Source organism: Lineus longissimus, chromosome 16 (assembly GCF_910592395.1).
Source record: "Lineus longissimus chromosome 16, tnLinLong1.2, whole genome shotgun sequence".
In the NCBI taxonomy this organism is placed as follows: Eukaryota; Metazoa; Nemertea; class Pilidiophora; order Heteronemertea; family Lineidae; genus Lineus; species Lineus longissimus.
Window position 1 is genome coordinate 15,184,517 of NC_088323.1, and position 26,828 is coordinate 15,211,344.

The 26,828-nt window shown below is 42.7% G+C and overlaps 1 protein-coding gene across 10 annotated transcripts in view; it reads right to left on the reverse strand.

Moving 5' to 3' along the window:
• The window catches only part of LOC135500649 (band 4.1-like protein 5), a 64,576-nt gene that overhangs the window by 21,280 nt on the left and 16,468 nt on the right, over positions 1–26,828 (reverse strand). For 8 of the 10 annotated variants that reach the window (XM_064792228.1, XM_064792222.1, XM_064792227.1 and 5 more), the window contains exons 4-14: positions 19,824–19,902; positions 17,322–17,419; positions 14,881–15,178; positions 13,369–13,438; positions 12,634–12,803; positions 12,291–12,488; positions 11,309–11,610; positions 10,565–10,765; positions 8,763–8,847; positions 6,671–6,784; positions 3,409–3,471 (exon numbers count right to left, since the gene is read on the reverse strand). In XM_064792228.1, the coding sequence (XP_064648298.1) occupies positions 3,409–3,471; positions 6,671–6,784; positions 8,763–8,847; positions 10,565–10,765; positions 11,309–11,610; positions 12,291–12,488; positions 12,634–12,803; positions 13,369–13,438; positions 14,881–15,178; positions 17,322–17,419; positions 19,824–19,902 (1,678 nt within the window). The remainder of the gene's footprint in view (positions 1–3,408; positions 3,472–6,670; positions 6,785–8,762; positions 8,848–10,564; positions 10,766–11,308; positions 11,611–12,290; positions 12,489–12,633; positions 12,804–13,368; positions 13,439–14,880; positions 15,179–17,321; positions 17,420–19,823; positions 19,903–26,828) is intronic. The other 2 variants (XM_064792225.1, XM_064792224.1) reach the window with 1 other exon arrangement.

Below are 26,828 nucleotides of genomic sequence, written 5' to 3' on the forward strand. Positions count from 1 at the left end.
ATGACTTTACGCGTGCGGACTACACAGGTCTAAGGTCATTCCTTTGTGACGAGCTTGGTCCCAACTCTGATTTCTGTTTGCAAAATGGCCAGGACGGCATTGACAATTTGTGGTCAGAGTGGCTAGGTGTGTATAACACTGGATTAGACCGCTTTATTCCGCGGAAAACTATTCGTGACAAAAGCTATCCGCCATGGATTGACCGCGAAGTGAGACGCATGTCAACAAAAGTGAATGCTGCCCGCCGCTGCGCAAAAAACAGGAACAGTGACTCTTGTTGGAGGAAATACCGGCGCCTGCGCAATGAACTCAGAAATTTGACCCGTGACAAATACAAAGCGAATGTAAACAATCTTGGATCAGAAGTGCGTAGAAACCCAAAACGTTTTTGGAACTTCTATCACGCAAAAACCAAATCAAACTCTATACCAGAGACAGCGAAGCTGGGCAATGAGTCTTTTGTGACTCCTCTGCGCAAGGCAAAAGCCTTCAATGGTTATTTTTATTCCAATTTTTCTCATCACAACGACTTGAGAAAACCTGATGTTACCATGTATGATAATTATAACCTTGATTCTGTTAACTTTACAGCAGTTGAGGTGAAATCGGTATTAAACAGGCTGGACAAGACTAAGGCCTGTGGGCCTGACAGGGTCTCTAATCGTGTTCTGAGGGAGTGTGCCTCTACACTGTGTTCTTCACTCGCATTTTTATTCAACGTTTCAATGCAGACAGGTGTTTTACCAAACGATTGGAAAATCGCTAACGTTGTGCCAGTGTACAAGAAGGGAGACAAGCATTTGATTTCAAATTATAGACCCGTGTCTCTCCTATCTGTGGTTTCTAAAGTAATGGAACGTTGCATTTATAACAGTATCTATCCAGTCTTAAGTCCGTCAGTCTATAAAGGCCAGCATGGCTTCTGTAACAGGCGGTCAACGGCCACTCAGCTTGTTCAGTTCCAGCATAGACTGGGCCAGGTCTTAGATAGTGGGGGTCAAACTGATGTTATATATTTGGATTTTGCTAAAGCTTTCGATTCCGTTCCCCATTGCCTCTTATTACATAAGATTCGTTCCTTTGGAATCTGTGGACGTCTTCTGAGTTGGTTAACGTCGTATCTTACAAATAGGAAGCAGAGAGTTGTGATTAATGGCTCGGAGTCATCACTTTTAGATGTACTGTCTGGTGTGCCGCAAGGGTCAATTTTAGGCCCTCTTTTATTCTTATTGTACGTAAATGATATTGCTGAGGTCGTTAGTGACGGTACTGCCATGGATCTTTTTGCTGATGATTCCAAAATGTGTAGGGAGATAGAGTCTGTAACCGACTGTCTGCTACTTCAGACCGACCTTGATAAATTGTACGCTTGGAGTAAACGGCGGGGCATGACATTTAGCCCAAGCAAATGCATGGTCATGAGTGTTACTAGGAAGTTAAATCCGACACACTTCTTTTACAACATCAATGGTTTTGCATTGTGTCGGGTTGATAAATTCAAGGATCTTGGTATTGTCTTTTCTTCGGACCTGTCATGGTCATCTCATGTCAATGGTATTGCAAGCAGTGCAAGTAGAATGTGGGGTATGATCAGGCGTGTATGCGGGCGTACTGCAGACGTTAATTTGAATATCATGTTGTATAAATCACTTGTGCGTAGTCGCCTTGAATATGGTACGGTGGTATTCGACACACATGTGCGACGTGATCTTGAAACTTTAGAGCGTGTCCAGCGGAGGGTGACTCGTCACATTTTAGGCCCTGATATGCCATATGTGGAGCGTCTGCGAGCGTTGTCTCTGCTGCCCCTGTCGTACCGTCGGGAAATCAAGGATCTAGTTTTTATGCACGATTCTTATTATAATGTCCTGGATTTTAATGCACGTTTTTATATAACCCCGGCTGTAAGGGGCGACGGTTTACGACTGGCGCAGCCGAGATTCCACTCGGAGACGTTCGGTGCCTCATACTGGGTGAGGACACCGAAGCTGTGGAACAGCCTCCCGGTCCAATTACATAATTTGAAAAAAATGCATTTTAAATCGTCCCTTAATGTTTATTATTTTGACAGGTTGGATCGTTTGGATGTCGACGACATGTGCACTTTCGTCACTTTCTGCCGTTGTGCAAACTGTCGGCCCACTTAGTGCGCATGTCGCCGGCACCCCGACGACACAACCCATATTATCTGGTGCCATATAATAGGTCTCGACCTACATGGTTACCAGTGTAATGCATGTACGTTTTATTTTGTTCATAATCCAATGTCTTGTCATGTTATATCAAATATTGTACATGTATTTTACACGAATAAATAAATAAATACAAGTACCTTGTTCAGAGTCGGAGGCTGGATTTACCAGTATTATATATATATATATAAATGATGCTTATATAGCGCAGTATCCAGACAATTGTCCGCTCAATGCGCTTTACAATGGAAACCCCAACTCATTCAAAGGCCTCCCGAAAGAGGTGGGTTTTCAGAAGGACTCTGAATGAGCTAAGGTTGTCGCACAATCTCAGTCGCTCGGGTAGAGCATTCCAGAGCTGTGGGGGCTGCGAGAGAGAAAGCCCGGTCATCGTATGATGGTACAACCGGCTTTGGACTCACCCGCAGCCTGACATACCCCCGCGATCGCAGGTCAAACGAGTGAGACTGCGTGACAATGAGCTCGGAAATATAAGTTGGAACCAGTCCATAGATTGCTTCAAAAGCAAACATGAGAACCTTGTATTGAATTCGCTGTGCTACCGGCAACCAGTGCAGTTCATGGAGAATTGGGGTTATATGCACCGACTTCCGGCATCTGACTACCAGACGAGCAGCAGTGTTCTGCACTTTCTGCAAAGGCCCCACTGTGATTGCCCCACTATTGGCCTTGACCTGGAGATGTTGGAGCTGATTCAACAAGGCCGACATTAAAGCGAACTGGAACCGCCGAGCGATTTATTCAACTTTTCGACTTTCACCGCCCGAGAAAGTCAAACTTCCAACTTCCTATTCGAGGTCAGATTTGTAGCTCCGCCCCCAGTGCCCGAGCATGCGCAGTTCAATTTGTTATTATTGAGACTCATGTGAGAATCACGTGAGTCATGCGATCTTTCATTCATGAGTTTTCGTAGTAAATTCCATAGTAGTGACGTCACTGAATGATTGACAGCTAGGTGCCATGTTTCATTCATGCCTCGTTCTGATCACCCGATACGCGGGAAATGAAAACGAGGTCATACGAACTGGCTTGGCGGTTCCAGTTCGCTTTAAAACCACTGCCACCCGGCTTCACGGCTAATCACTACCGACCAGGTTTATAGAAATATGGACATCCCTCCTTAGCCAGTTGTGAACTGTCACCGTCAAAACATGCAGCGCAAAACAGACAGCCGGTTACGATGATCTGAACTTACCCGTTCGTTTCTGGTGACGGTGATGCTAGCAAATTCGACGTCTCGTCATAAGAAGAATCCGTTCTGGAAAATGTCGAGCAAGATTTTAAAAATAATCATCAGCTGAATATATTATTTAGAGAATGTTCAAATCATGCTGCAGGCATGCACCCCACTGAACTGGCAGTCACAAGAGCAAGTTTACAAACCCCTCTATTAAGGACATCCTCTCTATTAAGGACATCCTCTCTATTAAGGACATCCTCTCTATAAAGGACAACCCCTCTATTAAGGACATCCTCTCTACACAAGTACTGCATCTGGTAGGAAGTGTGTCGTTTTCATTGAAATTGACCTCTAGAATGAGGACACCTCTCAATTAGGGACAGAACTTGTCAGTCCAAGGGTGTGCTTAATAGAGAGGTTCTACTGTAGATGAAAGATTTGGACTTTTTATATTTCAGCTAAGGGTAACTTCTATACCACTCTCAAACTAAAGTCCATGGAGAAACAGGTGACAAATCAGTTATTGACAAAACTGACCAACGACCAATTTTATCTTTTCATGCAAGAATCTTAAGCAATAATATAGAAATATTTACAAATTCAGCATGCACTTGCAAGTTTCAGAATCTCCTCTGAAGTTGAAATGTGCTTTTCCTGCCAAGGCCACACCAATTTAATTGTTAGCTTAAAGGGTAACCCGTGTCAAATTTCACCATATAATGTTTTAGCTGTTTTTGACGAATGACTACGTCACTTTCTCATAAATTGGTAAGGTTTCCGAATCGAAATGCATATTTTCTAGAAATTGATGGTTTAATCCCGCCCGGACGGCTCACTTCGATGCCGTTTTCGTCGATGACGTCACATCATGAACATTTTCGCGGTCGCGGTGGTTTACATTCAGCGATTTTATAATAAATCTAATCAAAAATGGAAAATTTGAGCTTTACATTTGTGATCAACAATTAAAAACGGATGTATTTCCGCAAAGTTGCAAATCACATCATAGTATCACTTTAACGGATGTTTTGTCATGAAAAGGTGGATGATGAGAGCAAAATGAAAATGAAAAGAGAAACTTATTCTGTAGTTATTTTGCTGGTGCATATTCAATAGTCCTCATGAAAACACCATATCAGGAAATATTATGGTTTCGAAAAGCAGAATTTAAGCCTCATTTTTCTTCATTTGCAGTTGCTTGTTGTAAAATTCCTACAGATCAGTTTGTCTTGTTGGTCCAAATCTGTGTTTTCTTTTTATATTCTGATGGATCACCAGATGCAAAAATAATTTCATTTCAAGAATGCACAGTTTGGGGCAAGAGGGAGGAATGAACAAGAGGCCCAAGGGTCTGGCGCTCAGCTGGATGACCTAATAACATAGGACGGAGGGTGTAAAGTAGTAAATATCGGCTTTATACTACTGTTTGAAGGTCAAGAGAACACGTTATACCACTAAAATTTCCAATGCAGAGCTGCCAGCTGGATGAAATATGATTGAACTAATCAGCCATGGTATGTAAATATTACAGGAGGCAACGGAAGATATCCCTAGTGGAGGAATGAAAAATCATTGGTTTTCAGATTTTTATGCACGAGCGAAATCCGTTAAACTAACAATTAAATCGGTGTGGCCCAATGGGAAATTTAGTTTCATACCACAATGGTTTGAGTGCAGAATAGCAAAGAATTTACAATTTAACACGTTTCCACCATAAAGGAACAACAATCCCATGTCATGCTGCCACCAATGGCATAAAGATAACTTAAAGGAAGACTATAGGCAGGCACCAAGTAGGCTTGATTAATGCAAGTATCAATTCGTGTCTTGTACCCCCCCTCCTCAAGGGTACGACACCTTATCACCCTATAACGACATCTTAAGGCTGAAGCATCACCCTTTTTTCACCAATGCTACTTTTTCTTTCGTCAAGACATCACCATCAATAATATATCAGTTATCACCGTCATATTAAGTAACCGGACTAATTTTACTGGGTAAGGCTGTATGTTCGACAAGACATCGACACATTAGCATCCTTATTCTTTCCAGCTTCGCCAAATTTTCACTAAAGGAAAAATAAATACTACTCAAGCATCGGCAAAGATTAGTGGTGATAGCTTAACTACCCTTGAGGAGGGGGGGTACAAGAAACGAATTGACACTTGCATAAGTTACACAAAGTCATCACTAGGTGTCTTAACTATCTCATAGTACAAGAGTATAGTTTGTTTATCATAGTGTCACCCCCAATGTAACGGCCAGCCAGGTTTAGCTTATGAGATAGTCTTTATTTCCAAACTCCTATCTCTTATAGCAGGTAACTGGCAAAAAGGCAGTTTGTACCCTATATTTAACTAGCGGGCGGCTAACCAACCGGCCGCATCGGAAAGATGTTACCAGCGGGCCTTGAACCTTGACCTTCCATTCACAAGGCAGATGCCTTAATGCAAGTATCAATTCGTTTCTTGTACCCCCCCTCCTCAAGGGTAGTTAAGCTATCACCACTAATCTTTGCCGATGCTTGAGTAGTGTTTATATTTCCTTCAGTGAAAATTTGGCGAAGCTGGAAAGAATAAGGATGCTAATGTGTCGATGTCTTGTCGAACATACAGCCTTACCCAGTAAAATTAGTCCGGTTACTTTATATGATGGTGACAACTGATATATTGTTAATGGTGATGTCTTGACGAAAGAAAAAGTAGCCTTGGTGAAAAAAGGGTGATGCTTGAGCCTTAAGATGTCGTTATAGGGTGATAAGGTGTCGTACCCTTGAGGAGGGGGGGTACAAGACACAAATTGATACTTGCATAACCACTACGCCATCGGTACCCACAGGCATTCACGCTCGAGTACGATTATTTTCGTCACAAAATTAATCTCGACCCAGTTCCCTTATTTCTACATGTTAGCCATCTGGAGGCCACCAATTGCACCCAGCAATCTTCTGCCTATAGTCCCCCTTTAAGAAGCTGAAACATGGACACTAAGAGATCTTGTTTTTACAACACAAACTAAGCTAGCAAGAGAAGGGTTCTCACTGGCTATAAACTAAAATGAATCAATTTTTCAGCAAAGCTAATCTTTTACTCAAATTTTCCCCAGAAATTAAACACTAATTCCTAGAATTACTTTCATATACTTTGTAGCCAAATATCCAATCCATTCAAAAAACAAACTATTCCATATAAATTTCAAGTTTCGAATTTCAAATCCATTCGAAAATGCCCTAAATCTCTCATCCAAAAGTATTGCAAGTCAACCTCATTCCCAGTACCTTTTGTTCTCATTTTCGCCACCTGAAGCCGGGGTTGGAGATGAAGCTGTGGATTTCTTATCGTCGGGTTCGAATACGTCGCCGTCTTCGCTATCCTCGGACTCGGAACTTGATCTACCATGCACAAAAATAGCAACATGCACAAGCGACAATATAAAGCTATCTGGGAAAGTCCGATATCTGGAAACGTTTCCAAATATTGAACTTTCCCAAACTGAAAGCAAGCAAACAAACAAAAGTAGGTTTTCAGACCCTCTGGACATTTTTCGATATCATCACACAAAGCGTCGTGCAAATGAGCGATTTAAAAACGCAGTTACTGCGATAATTATCACAGCTGTGTGCGACAAAAGCATCTCTTGTCTACGGGTGAACCGGTAGTCGTTGCAGCGACCTGCGATGACAGTCGCAAACAAGCGATTATTGTCGCATGCGATCGAAATCGCTTGTCTGCGAGAACGTAACAGATCAAGTTTTGGGTTCAATAACAACTGGTACTGCTTTTTTTGTGAAAATTTACGAGTTGAACTTGAGGTTGATTGGTTGCAGGCGGGGCAGCTAAAATGACGATTTCTGAGGATGGTCTGAAATCCAAGAATGACAACACCAAAAGAAGGGAATGGCAGGGTATTTTCCATCCAACACTGAATACAGGGTCCTTTAACAACTTGGGAGGGTAGGTAGCAAATCTTTGGACAGCAGTATAAACAAATTTCAGGACAGGAGTGATAAATTTCAGGATAGGAGTGATAAATTTCAGGATAGGAGTACAAATTTCAGGATAGGAGTACAAATTTCAGGATAGGAGTACAAATTTCAGGGTAGGAGTACAAATTTCAGGATAGGGGCAGAAACAAAAATTTACAAATGACGGAGTTTGATAGAGTGATCCATGCAAAATATACAAATATACCAGAGAGGATTATGACAGCGCCCAGATAAGAAATTCACACAACTTTTCATGTGAAAATCCAGCCCTAGGTTGTAAAGTATGCTTCTAAAATAAAATGTTTTTTCCGATTTGGAAAATTCAAAGTTCGACGGAGTGTGGAGGCAGAGATTTGTTCATTGCTGCAGTCAATTTAAAGCGAACTGGAATCGCCGAGCGATTTATTCAACTTTTCGACTTTCACCGCCCGAGAAAGTCAAACTTCCAACTTCCATTTCGAGTTCAGATTTGTAGCTCCGCCCCCAGTGCCCGAGCATGCGCAGTTCAATTTGTTATTATTGAGAATCATGTGAGAATCACGTGAGTCATGCGATCTTTCATTCATGAATTTTCGTAGTAAATTCCATAGTAGTGACGTCACTGAATGATTGACAGCTAGGCGCCATGTTTCATTCATGCCTCGTTCTGATCACCCGATATGCGGGAAATGAAAACGAGGTCATACGAACTGGCTTGGCGGTTCCAGTTCGCTTTAAACCCTTTTAAGTAGGGGTGAAAACAGAAATTCTCCAAAAATCAGAAGAAGTCCCCTGACCAGAGTCGAGACAATATGTTCATAACATAAAATTAGTCTTTAAATTCTGGGTACCGGTACTTTACTCAATGAGGGATTATCATGTTCTTCTTCGATCGCACTTAATATTAAAAAAAAAATTTCTGACCTTTTCAGATCGAGGATTGAGGCCAATTAAGCGACAGAAAAACAAAATGCACTTAATGCACACACAGCAATGAGCATCTACATGTAAATCCAAATCTCTCACTCTATCAAAATGCTTGCTTCTCACCGAAAAATTCTTTTTCACAGGCCACAGATCAAGAATTTTTTCATGTAAGACATTTAATCCTGCCTATATGCCTCACAAACGTGCATTTATTTTCAAACATGCATCAAATTTTAATTCTTTGTTTAAATTTTTATAAATCAGAGCAAAATTTATTTCTATTTTTATCACGTTTCAAAATGTCCCCCCCCCCCAGGAAATCGGTTCATGACAGTAAAAAATACAACAACTTGACCAAAAGAAGTGAATGAAGCATTTTCCGAGATGTTCTTCAAATTGTAAACAAACATATTTAAAAAGACGTCTACTCAAGGAGAGCCAATCAAATACGAGTATCCCAATCGCCATGGAAACGTACCTATTTGATTCCGATTCTTCTTCGGACTTCTCTGCAATTAACGCGCTAGCTGACGACGTCGACACAGTCTTTTTATTTTTCTCCGCTGAAAATATTTTCATCAAAATTTCAGATTTTTTCATCTCGACATCATTGGTCAGAAACGTAGGTCAAACGTCAAAGACAGTAGAACCTCTCTATAAAGGACACCCTCGGAACTGACAAGTGCTGTCCTTAATAGAGAGGTGTCCTGATTAGAGAGGTCAAAATGAATGGCAAGAACCAATTTGGGACCAAAACTAGTGTCCTTAATGGAGAGGGTGTCCTTAATAGAGAGGTGTCCGCTGAGGGAGGTTCCGCTGTATATGGCGATATATTTTGGACGATTTTGCAATAAAGCTCAAAAGTTAATCACTGCACTCCTGTTCAATAGTCAAGTCCTCGAGCATGACGCTTAGCCCTGCAATTTTTGTCTTCACCGTAAAGTCCACATCACATCAGTGATACGGTAAAGTCAAGTCTGCCGGTAACCAGCATGAGCAAACAGTCAAGCAGACAGGAAATAAAATCTAACAGCACTATAAATTATAATCCATTCGTGCCATTAAAGAGTCATAAACGAAATAAGCAGGGCATTTCCCACATGAACATTTCCTGATTTCTGTGAATAAGACAAGGAAGCTGTTGCAGAAATTGGACCAGCATCCACCACCTTGCAACGGTCTTTGATTCAACTCGGGAGGAAAAGATTGGAGCTGGACACTTGGGATAACAACTTCATTTATACATTACATCCAAATGCCAAAAACTATATTAGTTATAAATGGTCTACTTATATCGTCTACGAGTTCTAAATTTGTTATTTGACGACTTTGAACCCGAGTTTAACCCTTCAGGACGAGTCTCGCAAAATTGCGAGCACCGCAATACCTCCATTCTTGACGAGTCTTGCAAAAATTCAAGATCGACGATCTTTTCACTGCATCGGTTTCCCAGTCATTTCTAATGCCGATCCACATTTTTTAACTGCTCGGAGGGGATTCCCGACATCCTGGGGAATACCTTTTCGATTCATGCCAACTTCATAGCGATTCTTGCAAAGCCGTTATTTTGCTTTCAAAAACTTTCGATTTTGGACGAAAAAAATTTGAAAAATATCCACTCCAGAGCGGAGGTTCAGGAAAAAATATTCAGTCCTGAAAGGGTTAAACCTAGTGGATGATGATGGACTCTACTCTATGGGGACTGCAGCACACAATAACTCTAGTTCTGCATCAAACCTTTGTCACTTTCTTCCTCAATAGCATTCCGCGAAGTTACTATTTATAGCTCACAAGGTCATTTACATAAGATATTGATGACGTTTTAGTCACGTGACAGTCGGACATCGACACTTATTTCTACGCATTTGAGCTTATTTCAAAGTCAATTATCTTTGACCCTGCATTGTTTTTAGCATGAATGATACCATAGAGTCAGAGAGAGAAATATTCAGAACAATTATGTAGTATTTCCAACACTCGGACATGTGCCAGATTGAATCTAACTGCCCTAGTTAGAAAGCCTGAATCCATTACGAAACCGCATGTTTGTCCGACATTGCCTGTAATTCAGCGATGGGGAAATAGAGGGCAGCAGCTGCAATGACGTCATCTTCGCGGAATGCTATTGAAATTTCAGGAGTTGTGTTAAATGGTCTACCCTTATAGTTTATCACAATAAAAGTCTAATTTTGATGATTGAAAACCTGAGTCTAAATTTGGTGGACACTGCAACGATGACCGCAGCCTACTGCCACTTTCAATTCTCGATCTGATACCCACCTTTTTTACTTTCCTCTTCCATTTTCGCCGCCTTCAGGATATTACACTTCATCAGGTCTGGCGGGATCATGGCCGCGCCGCTAACAAACTTGACCTGGTTATTCTTGAAGCTATTCACGTCGTTCGTGATGTTGGCCTTGGCTGGTGACGGCTTTGACTCGTCTAGGCCTTTGAGACGTGCCTGGGCGTGCTCAGAAGATTCTGAAAACAAACCAAGAGACACCTTGATTACTCAATTTGGTATCTTTGTACTGTGATTTCATTGCATTTGTGCCAATCATGGATTTAAAGGGAACTGGAACCGCCGAGCGATTTATTCAACTTTTCGACTTTCACCGCCCGAGAAAGTCAAACTTCCAACTTCCTATTCGAGTTCAGATTTGTAGCTCCGCCCCCAGTGCCCGAGCATGCGCAGTTCAATTTGTTATTATTAAGAATCATGTGAGAATCACGTGAGTCATGCGATCTTTCATTCATGAGTTTTCGTAGTAAATTCCATAGTAGTGACGTCACTCAATGATTGGCAGCTAGGCGCCATGTTTCATTCATGCCTCGTTCTGATCACCCGATACGCGGGAAATGAAAACGAGGTCATACGAACTGGCTTGGCGGTTTCAGTTCCCTTTAATGATGATGATGATGATGATGATGATGATGATGATGATGATGATAATGATGATGATGATGATGATGATGATGATGATGATGACAAAGTCGCACATCTCGGATGCCAATTTCCCTCACCTTTCAAACTGACATCATTCGGCGCCGCCAAATTCACATTATTCGGCGTCGGTGGTGGCGACGCCGTGCCAGACTTCGCCGACTTGTCCGATGTAACGGAAACACTCCGAGCTGGCGTCTTCTCCGAAACAGAACCACCTCCTTTGATCAGATTATCTAATCGTAAGAGGGCGGCCGTCGGTGTCGTCCCTGTGCCACTAGGAGTCGCCTCGCCATTCGGGACATTGTCGGTCGTCGTTTTAGCAGGCGGAGTTTTGACTGTTGGCGAGGCGGGCGCCACTTCTGCTGTTGTTGTTGTTGGCCTGTAGGAGAACGATATGTTCGAATGAGATTTTCAACTTTAATAAAATTTTTTCTAAGCTTATAACTCCGTACTACAAGATTGAAACTTCAGCGCAAGTCCATCCTGAGCAGCATTCTGGGGGCTAATATCCTTATATTTGACCCCCCCCCCCCCCCCCCACTAGTCATAGTTTGATCACAATCACAATGGGCTTCCCCCCCCACTTTAGTCGCACAAATTTGCAATCCATGACAATACAACTACAGTAGCACCTCTCTATCAAGGACACCCTCAGGACAGACAGATGTTGTCCTTAACAGAGAGGTGTCCTGATAAGAGAGGTCAAAGTGAATGGAAACATTAAAAAAAGGGGCCAGAAAAAGTGCTCTTGATAGAGAAAATGTCCTTAAAAGAGAGGGTGTCCTTAATAGAGAGGGTGGCCTGAAAAGACAGGGTGGCCTGAAAAGAGAGGGTGGCCTTAAAACAGAGGGTGGCCTTAAAAGAGAGGGTCGCCTTAAAAGAGAGGGTGTCCTTAATAGAGAGGATGTCCTTAATTGAGAGGGGCTCCTTAATAGAGAGGGGCTCCTTAATAGAGGGTGTCCTTAATAGAGGGTGTCCTTAATAGGGGGGCTGTCCTAAATAGAGAGGTGTCCGCTAAATGAGGTTCCACAGACATGTAATATTAGATTAGGGACATACTTAGCCGCTTCTTGGGCTGCGGCCTGCTGTGCCTCTCGTCTCTTCTTAGCCTCTTCCTCAGCCTTCATCATGGCCGCCCGTTCCCGCTCAAGGCGTTCAAACGTCGGCCGGCGCGAGTAACGTTTACTCGCCTTGCGTTCAAAACGTACCGTGCGCCGCGCTGAGTTTAACGTCGTATTCTGGAATTCTGTTTTACCACTGGAAGTAAGATGAGCAGAGAGGTTAAGGAGAGGTTCAGATCTGGACTCAAGAACGAAAACTTTTTTAGACAATTTTACGTTTGCAAAAATTAAGCGGCCGAAAATTTGGCGGGTTACAGGATGGGATTAGGAATTTTGCTCACCTGAACCTAAACCTGGATCCCATCCGTAAGAAGTCTTGTCGATTCCCTCGAGTCCGCACAGGGCCTTTCAACCGGAAGAATGCGTGATGTTCGACAGCACACTTCCACAGGTGTTTGCAAGCCTTCTTGTTCATGAGTCGAAAGACGAAACTGTGCTCCTGCTCTTTACCCTAAAACAACGACAACAACGTTCGATGCGGCCAATAAGGAATCTGTCCACAGAGGTTTATCAAAAAAATTTAAAAATCCAAAATGTAACCTAGTTCCAATCCTTTTTACCAGCTCTGATTTTCAAAATACGGTTAAAATTTACAATCCCCGATCGGAAATGACGTAGTTTGATCGCATTCAACTATAAATCCATTGAAACAGTGGTGCTTTGTTAGTCAACCGATGACCTTTTTTTGGGGTGTGATCGGGGATTGTAAACTCATTCCCAAAATACTTCTGGACCAATAGGGATACTATCCACTAGTATGTGAATTTTGGATGAGAACTGCTTTAGAATTTTCAGCATATGAAGGGCTAAAAAAAATAAATACCTAGAACCTCCCGTTAAGGACACCCTAGGGACTGAAAAGTGCTGTCATTCACAGAGAGGTGTCCTGATAAGAGAGGTCAAATTGAATGGAAACCAATTTTGGACCAAAACCAGTGTCCTTAGTAGAGTGGGCCATAATAGAGAGGTGTCCGCTAAGGGAGGTTCCACTGTAGATATTTTTGTAATCTCTATACCTGTTCGTCGTCTTCGACAACCTGCAGGGTCAACTTCCGACTCTGGAAATCGAGTTTCGTAATCTTCGGCCTGAAATGGAGAATGGTCAAAATAGATCAACATACGTCACTAGAGATCGCAGCACATCCCTCATGGAGGACGTCATAACCAGTTAGTAGGCACCAAAACAGATAGAGTTGTCTCGTTTAATAGAACCTCCATATTAAGGACACCCTTAGGAATGATATGAACCATACTGTCCTTAATAGAGAGGTGTCCTGATTAGAGAGGTCAAATTGAATGGAAACAACCACTATGGGCCCAAAACTAGTGTCATTGATAGAGAGGTGTCCTTATTAGAGAGGTTCGAATGTACAGTAGAACCTCTCTGACTGACAAGTGCTGTCCTTAATAGAGAGATGTCCTGATTAGAGAGGTCAAAGTGAATGTTAACAACCAATTTTCAATTTCAATTTGGATCAAACATGGTGTCCTTGATAGAGAGGTTGTCCTTAATAGAGAGGTCCGACAGTACTTCTAATTATTAGTAACATTTTCCAGTTAATTATACAAAATGTCACAGTCACAGGACACAGAAAGGGTTTTTCTGATCTTAATCATGACAGAGACGGAGATAAACTTGTTTCATCCGACTCAAGGCCCAAAATAGGATTTTCTGACGTCCGATTTTGAGGAAAAGGTTCCGAGTATTTATTTTAAAGCAGTGATTACAAGTACAGTGGAACCTCCCTTAGCGGACACCTCTCTATCAATGACAACCTCTCTATCAAGGACACTATGTTTGATCCAAATTGAAATTGAAAATTGGTTGTTAACATTCACTTTGACCTCTCTAATCAGGACACCTCTCTATTAAGGACAGCACTTGTCAGTCCCAAGGGTGTCCTTAATAGAGAGATTCTACTGTAGATATTCTGACGGCTGTCACTCAAAGGTGAACTGAGCAGAACCAAGGGTACATTAGGTGGAAGTTTCAGTCATCAACCCTTAGATTGTGGGGTAGGGCACTCAATGTTTTCCCCGACTGTTAAAGGACTCCGTTCGTAATTACTGGTGGTCCAGTTAAATAGAAATACACTAAAACACAATGCCCTAGTGCAGTTATTGTGAGTACAAATTTGTTTAAACTTGGTATTCATAGTATTTGTATATCAGTCTACACAACGGCAATGTTGGAATTTATATTTTGTACGTATTTCTGCAATTGGACATTTTTGAATTCAATTACAAATTCAACATTTTAAACGAACGGCGTACGCCTTTAAGAACAATCGCCAACCCTATTGTAAATCACAAAATATTTACGCCAATTAATTTCCATGACCAAAAAAAAATGTTACACTCTATGTTTTTTGATGGATTCGGAATTTCTTGTTTTTCCAATACAGAAATATTTTTTCACGTTTTAAAATTTTTCACCAATCTTGGTCAAGAAATCCGCTAAAATGAACCGTCAAGCAAATTAGGCGTGTTAAAGTACCAACCAAACTCCACAAGGCATCGAACCTCACCAGAAAAATAATCCAATTTTTTGCGCGCCCTCAAATACGAGAATACCAGTTGGCGTCAATCCTAAGTGATACTCCTGACCGTCGCGGCCCATGACGATGTGCATATCAACACCATACATCTCCAACCACTTCGCCTTATTGAGATAGTTCATTTCAGCCTGTGCCGGAGTCTGATTTTTACATTTCTTGAAATGTTCGATCGCAGCGAGTTCCATGGTGTCTGTTTGCTGGGGGAGGAAACGGAATTCGGATACCAGTGCGGGCGTGTGCATGGTTTCATCATAATCTCCTAGTTCAGCTGAAATAGAGACAACAGTCGTATTAACCTCATGAATCCCATGGCTTGAAAACCCCAGGATCCTAGGGTTGGGAAATTCGGTCTGACTTCACGATGTATAGCGCCCGAATACAACCGCCAAAGTCCAGTACCGAGGCGCCATCTACCAGGCATGCTCTAACTGACCCTACTGTACATCAAACACGCTAAAACAAGCAATAAAATAGCGTCCCAGCTCCAGGGAATAAAAATATCACCGAGACCGACCTGTCGGTCGTTGGGAAAAAATGTTACTTCAAAATGACCGACTGCTCGGTCACCGGGATTCAAGAGGTTAAAGTTAAAGTTTTGGGTTTCGAGTCTGAAATCAACAACGATATAGGTTATCATTCGACTTTAAAATTTTACCACCCGTCTGTCCTGAAATCATTCAGACCTCAGATTAGCCACTTAACCAGCGCTGTAATCTGAGACTTCCTGACCGGTACCCATTTATACACCTGGGTGCAGAGGCAAATGAGACAAAGGGACCTGCCTACAGTCTCACGCCAATAGAGGGATTGAACCCAGGAGCTCTTGACCGCTAGTCGCGAGTCCCAGCCACTACACCACAGTAGCTCAGTTATATTAAGTTATACTGCGAACTGCAACTTAAATTGCATGCAATGATAGTTGCTCCTTTGTGGAACTCATAGGCTCACATATCACTTGGCTCTGAGGCTCCCAAGTTCATCAACAATGTCCTTGCTATATGTTACCTTTGAGTATATCTACTTACATTGTAATGCTAGAGCGGAGAGCTCGACAGCTGTTTCAAAAGGACTTGGCAGCTGTACTTGTAGGCTGTGTACTTACATTGTAATGCTAGAGCGGAGAGCTCGACAGCTGTTTCAAAAGGACTTGGCAGCTGTACTTGTAGGCTGTGTACTTACATTGTAATGCTAGAGCGGAGAGCTCGACAGCTGTTTCAAAAGGACTTGGTAGCTGTACTTGTAGGCTTTGTACTTACATTGTAATGCTAGAGCGGAGAGCTCGACAGCTGTTTCAAAAGGACTTGGTAGCTGTACTTGTAGGCTGTGTAATTACATTGTAATGCTAGAGCGGAGAGCTTGACAGCTGTTTCAAAAGGACTTGGCAGCTGTACTTGTAGGCTTTGTACTTACATTGTAATGCTAGAGCGGAGAGCTCAATAGCTGTTTCAAAAGGACTTGGCAGCTGTACTTGTAGGCTGTGTACTTACATTGTAATGCTAGAGCGGAGAGCTCGACAGCTGTTTCAAAAGGACTTGGTAGCTGTACTTGTAGGCTTTGTACTTACATTGTAATGCTAGAGCGGAGAGCTTGACAGCTGTTTCAAAAGGACTTGGCAGCTGTACTTGTAGGCTTTGTACTTACATTGTAATGCTAGAGCGGAGAGCTCAATAGCTGTTTCAAAAGGACTTGGCAGCTGTACTTGTAGGCTTTGTACTTACATTGTAATGCTAGAGCGGAGAGCTCAACAGCTGTTTCAAAAGGACTTGGCAGCTGTACTTGTAGGCTTTGTACTTACATTGTAATGCTAGAGCGGAGAGCTCAACAGCTGTTTCAAAAGGACTTGTTAGCTGTACTTGTAGGCTGTGTACTTACATTGTAATGTTAGAGCGTAGAGCTCGACAGCTGTTTCAAAAGGACTTGGTAGCTGTACTTGTAGGCTTTGTACTTACATTGTAATGCTAGAGTGGAGAGCTCGACAGCTGTTTCAAAAGGACTTGGTAGCTGTACTTGTAGGCTTTGTACTTACATTGTAATGCTAGAGCGGAGAGCTCGACAGCTGTTTCAAAAGGACTTGGTAGCTGTACTTGTAGGCTTTGTACTTACATTGTAATGCTAGAGTGGAGAGCTCGACAGCTGTTTCAAAAGGACTTGGTAGCTGTACTTGTAGGCTTTGTACTTACATTGTAATGCTAGAGCGGAGAGCTCAACAGCTGTTTCAAAAGGACTTGGCAGCCGTCCTAGTAGGCTGTGTACTTACATTGTAATGCTAGAGTGGAGAGCTCGACAGCTGTTTCAAATGGACTTGGAAGCTTTACTTGTAGGCTTTGTACTTACATTGTAATGCTAGAGTGGAGAGCTCAACAGCTGTTTCAAAAGGACTTGCTAGCTGTACTTGTAGGCTTCGTACTTACATTGTAATGCTAGAGCGGAGAGCTCGACAGCTGTTTCAAAAGGACTTGGCAGCCGTCCTTGTAGGATGTCTATTTTAAGCTGCAGGAAAAATTGATACCTGAAAGACAAATAAAAAAAATTATCACCAACTTGATCTCAGCCTTGAGGTAGCATTGTCATGGAGGACCCAGTTGCTCAACTGTCGTTACGAACTTTGTGTCGATACCCCCAACTTCTTTGCTGGTGCCTAAAAGTATCCATAGTGCCCTCTGGTGGGCACCCATAGCAGCCTGATGATGTGATGAGGATTACGTGTTGAGATGGGGACAAGGGGGATGTTCTGCCATTGAGAACAGCCCAGATTGGTGCAGATCATGCAATTTGGGTTTTGTCCAACAGCTATGTCAGGAAATCATTTCTCTTTGGAAAAAGCATTTCCACTTTTACAAAGCATTTTCCACCGAGAAAATAGCATTTTCCACTTAGAAAATAGCATTTTCCACTTAGAAAATAGCATTTTTCACTTAGAAAATAGCATTTTCTGCTTAGAAAATAGCATTTCCAACTAAGAAAATAGCATTTTCCGCTTAGAAAATAGCATTTTGTGCTAAGATAATAGCATTTACCACTTAGAAATTAGCATTTTTTCGCCTCAAATAGCATTTTCCACTCAGGAAGTAGCATATTTCACGAATAAAATGAAAATTTTCACTTGAACACATTAAACACATTGAACACATCAAAAAAGCTTGAATGCCATGTCTGACAGTAGAACTACATGTATGTCCCGAGTGAGATCAAAATACTCACATTGAAAGACATCTTTCTTCTTTTTTACTATTAATCATTCTAAAGTGCCACAAGAAATCGTCTGCACAATACACAATGTATAGCAAGACATTTTATTTGTTGGAGCAAATATTATCAAAATCCAGTAAGTAATGATGATTGTCACAGTGTTTGTCTGAGGACTGATAAACCTGTAGGGGGTCTTGTAACGGTATGCCTAGGTATGCCTGAGCGGTATCATGCCTCGGATGTTAACGTCATACCTACCAGGACTTTTTACAGACAGTTTACAAGATTGAGCCACACGACTGGGGTCCCTTCAAGGAAAACCTGTTCTCAGAGTAGGCCTACAGTTGACTCTCCCTCAGCAGACACCTCCCTATTAAGGACAATCTCTCTATTGAAGACACTAAATTTGATCTCAAATTGGTTGTTTTGATTCAATTTGACCTTTCTAATCAAGACACCTCTCTATAAGGACAACCTCTCTATTGAAGACACTAAATTTGATCCCAAATTGGTTGTTTCCATTCAATTTGACCTCTCTAATCAAGACACCTCTCTATAAGGACAGCACCTGCCAGGCTCGAGGGTGTCCTTAATAGAGAGGGTTCAATGAATCCAAAACATAACTGCACTGTGTGCTCCAAAACAGGGACAAAACAGCCCTACATGGCCCCGTTGTTCAAAATAAGTTTAATCACTAATGCTAGTGTCAACTTAGCCTGGCGATATCTCCTTTGAACTGTTAACCCTTAGCCTTATCGCCAAATTACATTAGCCAAAGTTAGTGACACAACTTGTTTCTAACAACGGGCTAAATTCTTGCTAAAGTGCAAAACATCAAAAAAGACCGAAAGACAAGGGGACCGAACTTTTCCACTCAAGAGAAAACCGTATTGGCTGACTTGGTGCTAGGTGAGATTGGCGTGCTTCGCACCAGGTTCAGCCAGGACGTAACAAAGAGGATTAAAGATGCAAAGTGGGTCGAGATTGCAGCTACCATCTCTGTAATGGGTGTTTGTGCAAGAAGCCCCAAAGCATGTCGTGAAAAATTGAACACCATGCTCAGCGAGGAAGGCCTACTCAAAGCAGATGAGGCACCAGTCCGGAACCGGAGGGGAGGACGGCTCTTCATTGATCCTGTTCTAGAGCTGATCATCAGTAAATTTGAAAAGGATGCCAGCTAACGCCAAGTTAAAGATAACGTTAGATTTAACTTAGGGTTTTAGGTGTTAACTTTAACTAGCAGACCACTTACACACAAATAATGACATTGTGCTGATGTAGTGATGACATCACAGATCTGTGTGTACTTTTGGGTGGAGGGAATTTTAAGGTAGTTGAGAAGAGTTGTTCATGGAGAACAGATTGAGTCAGGAGGACATATTATCTAGAGGATAAACTATACCAGTACATGACAAAGAATGATCACAAGCAAGAGACCTGGGCCGGCCCATCATATGGAGTGACTGTGTGAGTGGAATACAACCAATGTCAGTAAATAATGACAAACTTTTCATTAGGTAAGTTAAATCTAACGTTAAAGAGAACGCTAATATTGTTTGAACAACTCAAAATAAAACTTGATGTTATCTTAACGCCAAGTTAGGAATTTTAACGTTAAGTTTTCTTTAAAAATGTATAATTCTTTTGAACAAACGGGCTCTGGTATGTAAGCTTCATCCCGTTGGACTGTGAGACTGAGAGCAACTTTACTTTTGACAACCTACCGTGTTAATTCTTCATGTAAACTGTTTGGCTCGGATGAATAAAATTTGACTCGAAATCGAAACGTATACGGCGGACCGACTGAAAAGAGAAAAGTTGAAGAAGAAGATAAATGGACTGTTTGAAAACCACAAAACAATTTGTGATCCACCACGGCAAAATGAGTCGCACATCGCACAGAAGATGAGCCTAAAATGACACCAGGAGATAATGGAAGAAATTGATAAACTTATATTTCACAAAAGGCAGATTATAGTGAAATGAACAACCAGTCCGTCTCAACATGTCAAGCTCGGAACGACATGCGACTCATTTTACCATGGCGGGTCACATTTGATTGACCAGAAGAAAATACTGTAAATTGTAAAAGTTCATTAACATTTTATTTTTGTAACTTGCAAAAATTTCTAAAATTTTTTTAAAAATTCAACGAAAAAAACAATGTCTAGTAATTTTAATTTTTGTGAAACAAGATAATGCATGAAATCAACCAAAAACAATACAATACGCCTGCAAAAAATAAAATTGGCAGTCTGCAGTATCAATTTCAAGGAGACAGGGTTCCCCACAGGCTTTTCTCAATGTCAGCCCTGTCAGGGTGGTACCCTTGATAATCAAGAAGTTTTGCCAGTGCGCAACACAAGGTAGGGTGGCCAGCAATTTCAGGTAGGGTGGCTGTTACTAGCAACCCTTTACGAAATTCTAGAGCAAGGTAGGGTGGCTCTTCCAAGGTAGGGTGGCTGTTCCAAGGTAGGGTGGGCTGCCCTGACGGATGGCCTTGTGGAGAACACTGGAACTGCGTGGTTTGGGGCCCAACTGGATGGGGGCAAGCACCGGGATTAGTATCCTTGATACTCAAGAAGTTTTGCCAGTGCGCAATACAAGGTAGGGTGGCCAGCAATTTAAGGTTGGGTGGCCCTATGAAACCCTTTATTAAATTCTAGAGCAAGGTAGGGTGGCTCTCCCAAGATAGGGTGGGCTGCCCTGACAATTGGCCTTGTGGAGAACACTGGAACTGCGTGGTTTAGGGCCCAACTGGATGGGGGCAAGCACCGGGATTAGTATCCTTGATAATCAAGAAGTTTTGCCAGTGCGCAACACAAGGCAGGGTGGCCAGCAATTTAAGATTGGGTGGCTGTTAGAAACCCTTTACCAAATTCTAGAGCAAGGTAGGGTGGGACGCCCTGACGAATGGCCTTGTGAAGCACTCTGGCAGCATATGTTACGTGTAGGTCGTCACACAGTTCATTAGAAATACACCGAGGTTTTGTTAATTCAAAACATCAGGTAACTTGTACAAATGACTAATGAAGGAACACATGTGTTGAGCAAAACATGCTGCACCTTGCAAGAGATCATAGCATCACACCCACGCAGTTAAAAAAAGGTTTTTTGCATTAAAATGTTTACAGCTACAGAGACCAGCTACTTCCCTGGCATGACACCAGGCTTCATCCATTCATTAGGCCTTTTTATACGAGGACAGTTGGAACCGGCTTCGAGCCAGCTCGAGGCGGGTCAGGATGATTTTTACCGTGTAGAACGAAATCAGAACCGTCTCCAAGTGACCTGACCCGAGGCGCGTTTGCACTGCAGTCTCGAGTCACTTGAGGCCAGATGAAGCCAGTTCAAGACGCTTAATTCCCCGTGTAGAAGCGATCTGGCCTCGAGACACTTTGCACACAATACTCATTGTACTATAATTAGGTATTAGATGAATGAAAAGATGAGTCACCTGCACCACCTAACGAGGGGGAAGTGATTTAAATGGCCTAAACTGCCGAGGTAGGTCGATTCAATCCGTCTCCGTGGAGACAGCACAAAGCCAGTTACAGGTGATCTGGCTTCAAGTGGCTCGAGGTGAGGAGGGTTAGATCCCTCCTCGTGTAAAAGCAACTATTGACTGTTCTACCCTCCCTTGAAATCAAGATCAGACCCGCCCTGTGACCATCCGCCTCTACAGTCTACCGGCCACGGCAGTACAACCATACAGTACAGCATCAATTTGAGTCCTGGAAACTTGAATGACATGGGCCTATTCCCGCAGAGACGAACCAGCCAACTCACTGGATGTCAATCACACTTATTCTGGAGCTTTCTCTCAAGAGTTGACCATAGGCACAACCATTTTGGCTTGAACTTGAAACTCTAAAGCAATTAGAACCTTTTCAAAATGAGGTGAATGCCCATTAAAAACCTTGTAGGATGTTCTCTGGAAAACAACGACAAGACCCCTCCCTTGAAATTGGCATTCACTTTGTTCTGAAAGAGTTGTAGGATTTCAACTTCTTGTCTACACCATAGACTTTTCATAGGCCTCGAACCATGGCCTTGTACATTGCGGCAAAGCCGGTTATCGCTTCCCCTATGTATAAATCACTGACACCACTAGACTGAGATGCCCAGGAACCCGAGAGCGGGAAAGATTAGAGAAGTTTATCCTAAAGTGATAAGACAAGAAGGAGCGCTCTTCAGGACGGCTGGACCTCTATCGCTGGAGGGAAACCGATCTCCTGCTATGAAACCTTGTGAGATTGGCCATGACTGGTGTATAAATCTACCAACAATCAAGAACTTATCACTTCAAAGAATCTGCCAAAAGTAACAACATTTTTTGCGGTCTTTGTGCTAGAGATTTTTCCAAGCAAGATATATTTGTTGCAATGTACAGTAGAACCTGCCTTAGCAGACACCTCTCTGTTAAGGACACCCTCTCTATTAAGGACACCCTCTCAAAGGACACTAGTTTTGGTCCCAAATTGGGTCTTTCCCTTCAACTCAACTTCTCTAATAAGGACACCTCGCTATTAAAGACAGCACTTGTCAGTCTCAAGGGTGACCTCTATAGAGAAGTTCTACTGTATTTCAAAACGGCTGCTCGAAGTAACCACATTTTGGGGGGGCTTTTCAAGCAACAGACTTTGTCACAATGTACATGCATCACTTGAAAGAGAGATTTCACGACCTGAAAAAGCCTTATTTGAACTCTTGAAATCAAAACTTATTTTAAACTCCCTCATTTTATTAGTTTGTTTCTTATGTGTCTTCAGCTCCTCTCCATGTAAGCATATATTTTTCTTTGGCAAACCGATACCTGAGCCACCGTGATTGACAAGGATGAAAAAATATTGACACTTTTTCTTGCAAAAACCTATTGGAAAATTTGAAATTTGAAAACTCAGATTTTAGTATGTGTTCCATTACCCATATGTGACCAGTCACAGCAAAACCAGGCGCATGTCGCTCTCAGCTTGGCAGGTTGAGACGGACTGTTTGTTCATTTCACTATTGTCTGCCTTTAGTGAAATATGAGCACATCAATTTCTACTATTATCTCCTGGTGTCATTCAGGCTCATCTCTTGTGCGACAAGTGCCTATTTTCGCTGTGACGGGTCACACATTGATCAACCTCCCGCGAGAAAATGACATTGCGATTGTACGGCACTTCGGTGTGGGGAGAAATTATGGCGTCATTCTGACTAGCCACATTTGAGCTCAAAACAAAACCATTCGAACGTATGGACTCTGTATGAGTCTGCATCCCCAGCCGTTTTTAAACCTGTTAAACCTGAGATCCGATGACTAGGACAAAAACACGTCCGACAAATGATTTTTCTGCTGACAGTCTTATTTTGATAGAAAATATAACCTGCTCTCAACGCACAGTGGCAAACTTTGGTCTATTGTATTCATCAAATACGCAAAAAAAGCCATTTAATACTACATATTTTATGGGGCCTCTCAGATAGGAGTATAATACATAGGACAGGTCAATGTAAATGTTCATGTAGGTACAGTGGAACCTCCTTTAGCAGACACCTATCTATTACGGACAACCTCTCTATTAAGGACACAAGGTTTGGTCCCAAAGTGGTAGTTTCCATTCAATTTGACCTCTCTAATCAGGACACCTCTCTATTAAGGACAGCACTTGTCAGTCCGGAGGTTGTCCTTGATAGAGAAGTTTTATTGTGTATTGTAGTTAAGAGTAGAATTGTCAGTTTTTTTATGAAAGAAATGCAGAGCATGTAGGCCTAGTATTTATTTTTAAATTCTGTACAAAATATTTAGTCACATGACCATAGTCAAAATGTGTCATTGGACCAAAGTGCTCTGCAGATGGAAATTTTTGTTGACCTATGCGATAATTATCACGCTTCATAAATTCTTTCCTTCACAATGGTCATTCCACATTTATACAACAGGAGTCATCACTGGACTGCGACTTGCAACGAATATTGAAGCCAGCAATGTACCCGCAGACAAGTGATCCTGTTATCATTTATCACAGTGATAACTATCGCATATCACCTGCAGCCAAAAGTCCCGTATTTCAAGAAAACCGCTAACCAGGAAGACAAATCACATGATTCACAACCAAGATGAAAATGTCTGGACAAAATGCTACAGGCTAACCGATAAGGTCCAAACTAATGCAGTGATGAGATAGTAGTACACCCCTCCTCCGCACTGATACAGATACTGTATCAATTCGTGATGAATGGCTCCTCATAAAAAATTAGTCAGCCTACCATGCAGGTGGGCAAATATTATGAGAGAGTATCATTAGCAGGATATGAATGGAAGAATAAATACATAAATAACCAATATTTTACCCTGCTTCACATGCTCAATGAAACCTTCCCAGTACTGTTAACCGACAAATCTTCGTGCTTCATTTTATCATTCCCGAGCCCCCCAAAAAATATGTAAAATTAAAAATATCAAGTTTCACTTTGACGAATTCGAAAACATTTTCACATTTTAATATCAATCAAAAGATATTTTCATCATGGTTGTATTTGTGAAAACACTGAAAATAAAATGAATTTACGGCTTTAGGTGACTTGATGCAGGCTCGTGAGTACAAACAACCAAGCTATCTAGCCAAGACCAAACTGTGTCCAGGCATTTAGTCACCAGGTCAACATACACACGAAACAGTTGGATGTAGCCCTACAGTCTCGGTGAGAGGGGCAAGGGGTTGTAACTGTTGGATGGAGCCCTGCAGTCTCGCTGAGAAGGGGCCCACTGCAAGGGGTTGTAACTGTTGGATGGAGCCCTACAGTCGCGGTGAGAAGGGGCCCACTGCAAGGGGTTGTAACTGTTGGATGGAGCCCTGCAGTCTCGGTGAGAAGGGGCCCACTGCAAGGGGTTGTAACTGTTGGATGGAGCCCTACAGTCTCATTGAGAAAAGGGCCCACTGCAAGGGGTTGTAACAGTTGGATGGAGCCCTACAGTCTCGGTGAGAGGGGGCCCACTGCAAGGGGTTGTAACTGTTGGATGGAGCCCTACAGTCACGGTGAGAAGGGGCCCACTGCAAGGGGTTGTAACAGTTGGATGGAGCCCTACAGTCTCGGTGAGAAGGGGCCCACTGCAAGGGGTTGTAACAGTTGGATGGAGCCCTACAGTCTCGGTGAGAGGGGGCCCACTGCAAGGGGTTGTAACTGTTGGATGGAGCCCTACAGTCTCGGTGAGAAGGGGCCCACTGCAAGGGGTTGTGACTGTTGGATGGAGCCCTACAGTCTCAGTGAGAAGGGGCCCACGGCAAGGGGCTGTAACTGTTGGATGGAGCCCTACAGTCTCGGTGAGAGGGGGCCCACTGCAAGGGGTTGTAACTGTTGGATGGAGCCCTACAGTCTCGGTGAGAAGGGGCCCACTGCAAGGGGTTATTTGAGGGCTGCCTTCCGGCCACGTAGTGTGAATTCACAACACAAGACGAAACTCTCAATGTTACACACAAGCCAGGAACTCAAATAATCCCAGCATGCCCCAAGAATTGATACAAGATATTTATGGCATTCCAGAAGTGCTTTTTGTAAACGTTTCTACAAGACTGCAGCAAGAACACGAACAGAATGTCAAAACAGACCTTTTTATGCAGCCAATAATACACCTGAACAGCTCATGAAAGCCAGATCCGGAATGGAAGTCACGTCTACATTTCTTTCAGACAGGTTATCTCCTCCTGACCTATCTGCGGATGCCAAGACTGACAAATGCCATCTTCATTCGCTTTAAAGGGGTACGCCGTTCGAAATTACTGGTGGTGCAGGAAAATAGAAATGCAGTTAATACACAATGCCGTAGTGGAGTTATTATGCATGCAAATTTGCCAAAACTTGGTATTCTTATATCTGTCTACACAATGGCAATGCTGAAACTTATATCTAAGTGCCAGTTTACGCAATCGCAAACTTTCAAATACAATTTCATATTTCAAATTTTTAACCAACTCTGGACCATTCATTTTACAGTGGAACCTCCCTTAGCGGACACCTCTCTATTAAGGGCACTAGGTTTGGTCCCAAATTGGCTGTCTCCAGTCAATTTGACCTCTCTAATCAGGACACCTCTCTATTATGGACAGCACTTGTCAGTCCTGAGGGTGTCCTTAATTAGAGAGGTTCTACTGTACAGTACATTTGTAAACAAAGGAACAAATATATCTTGTTCATCTGCTCTTCTAGAAAAATGAACAATGACAACCTACCCCCTCGAATGATGATGATCATCTAGGATGGATTCCTCTACTCCAGACACAAGCAAGCCAACCAACCTCGGCCGGGGTCACCAGAGTCAACACCGACCCAGGGGGACAACCAATTAGGATGGATTCCTCTACTCCAGACACAAGCAAGCCAACCAACCTCGGCCGGGGTCACCAGAGTCAACACCGACCCAGGGGGACAACCAATTAGGATGGATTCCTCTACTCCAGACACAAGCAAGCCAACCAACCTCGGCCGGGGTCACCGGAGTCAACGCCGACCCAGGGGGACAACCAATTAGGATGAATTCCTCCACTCCAGACACAAGCAAGCCAACCAACCTCGGCTGGGGTCACCTGAGTCAACGCCGACCCAGGGGGGACAACCAATTAGGATGGATTCCTCCACTCCAGACACAAGCAAGCCAACCAACCTCGGCTGGGGTCACCTGAGTCAACGCCGACCCAGGGGGGACAACCAATTAGGATGGATTCCTCCACTCCAGACACAAGCAA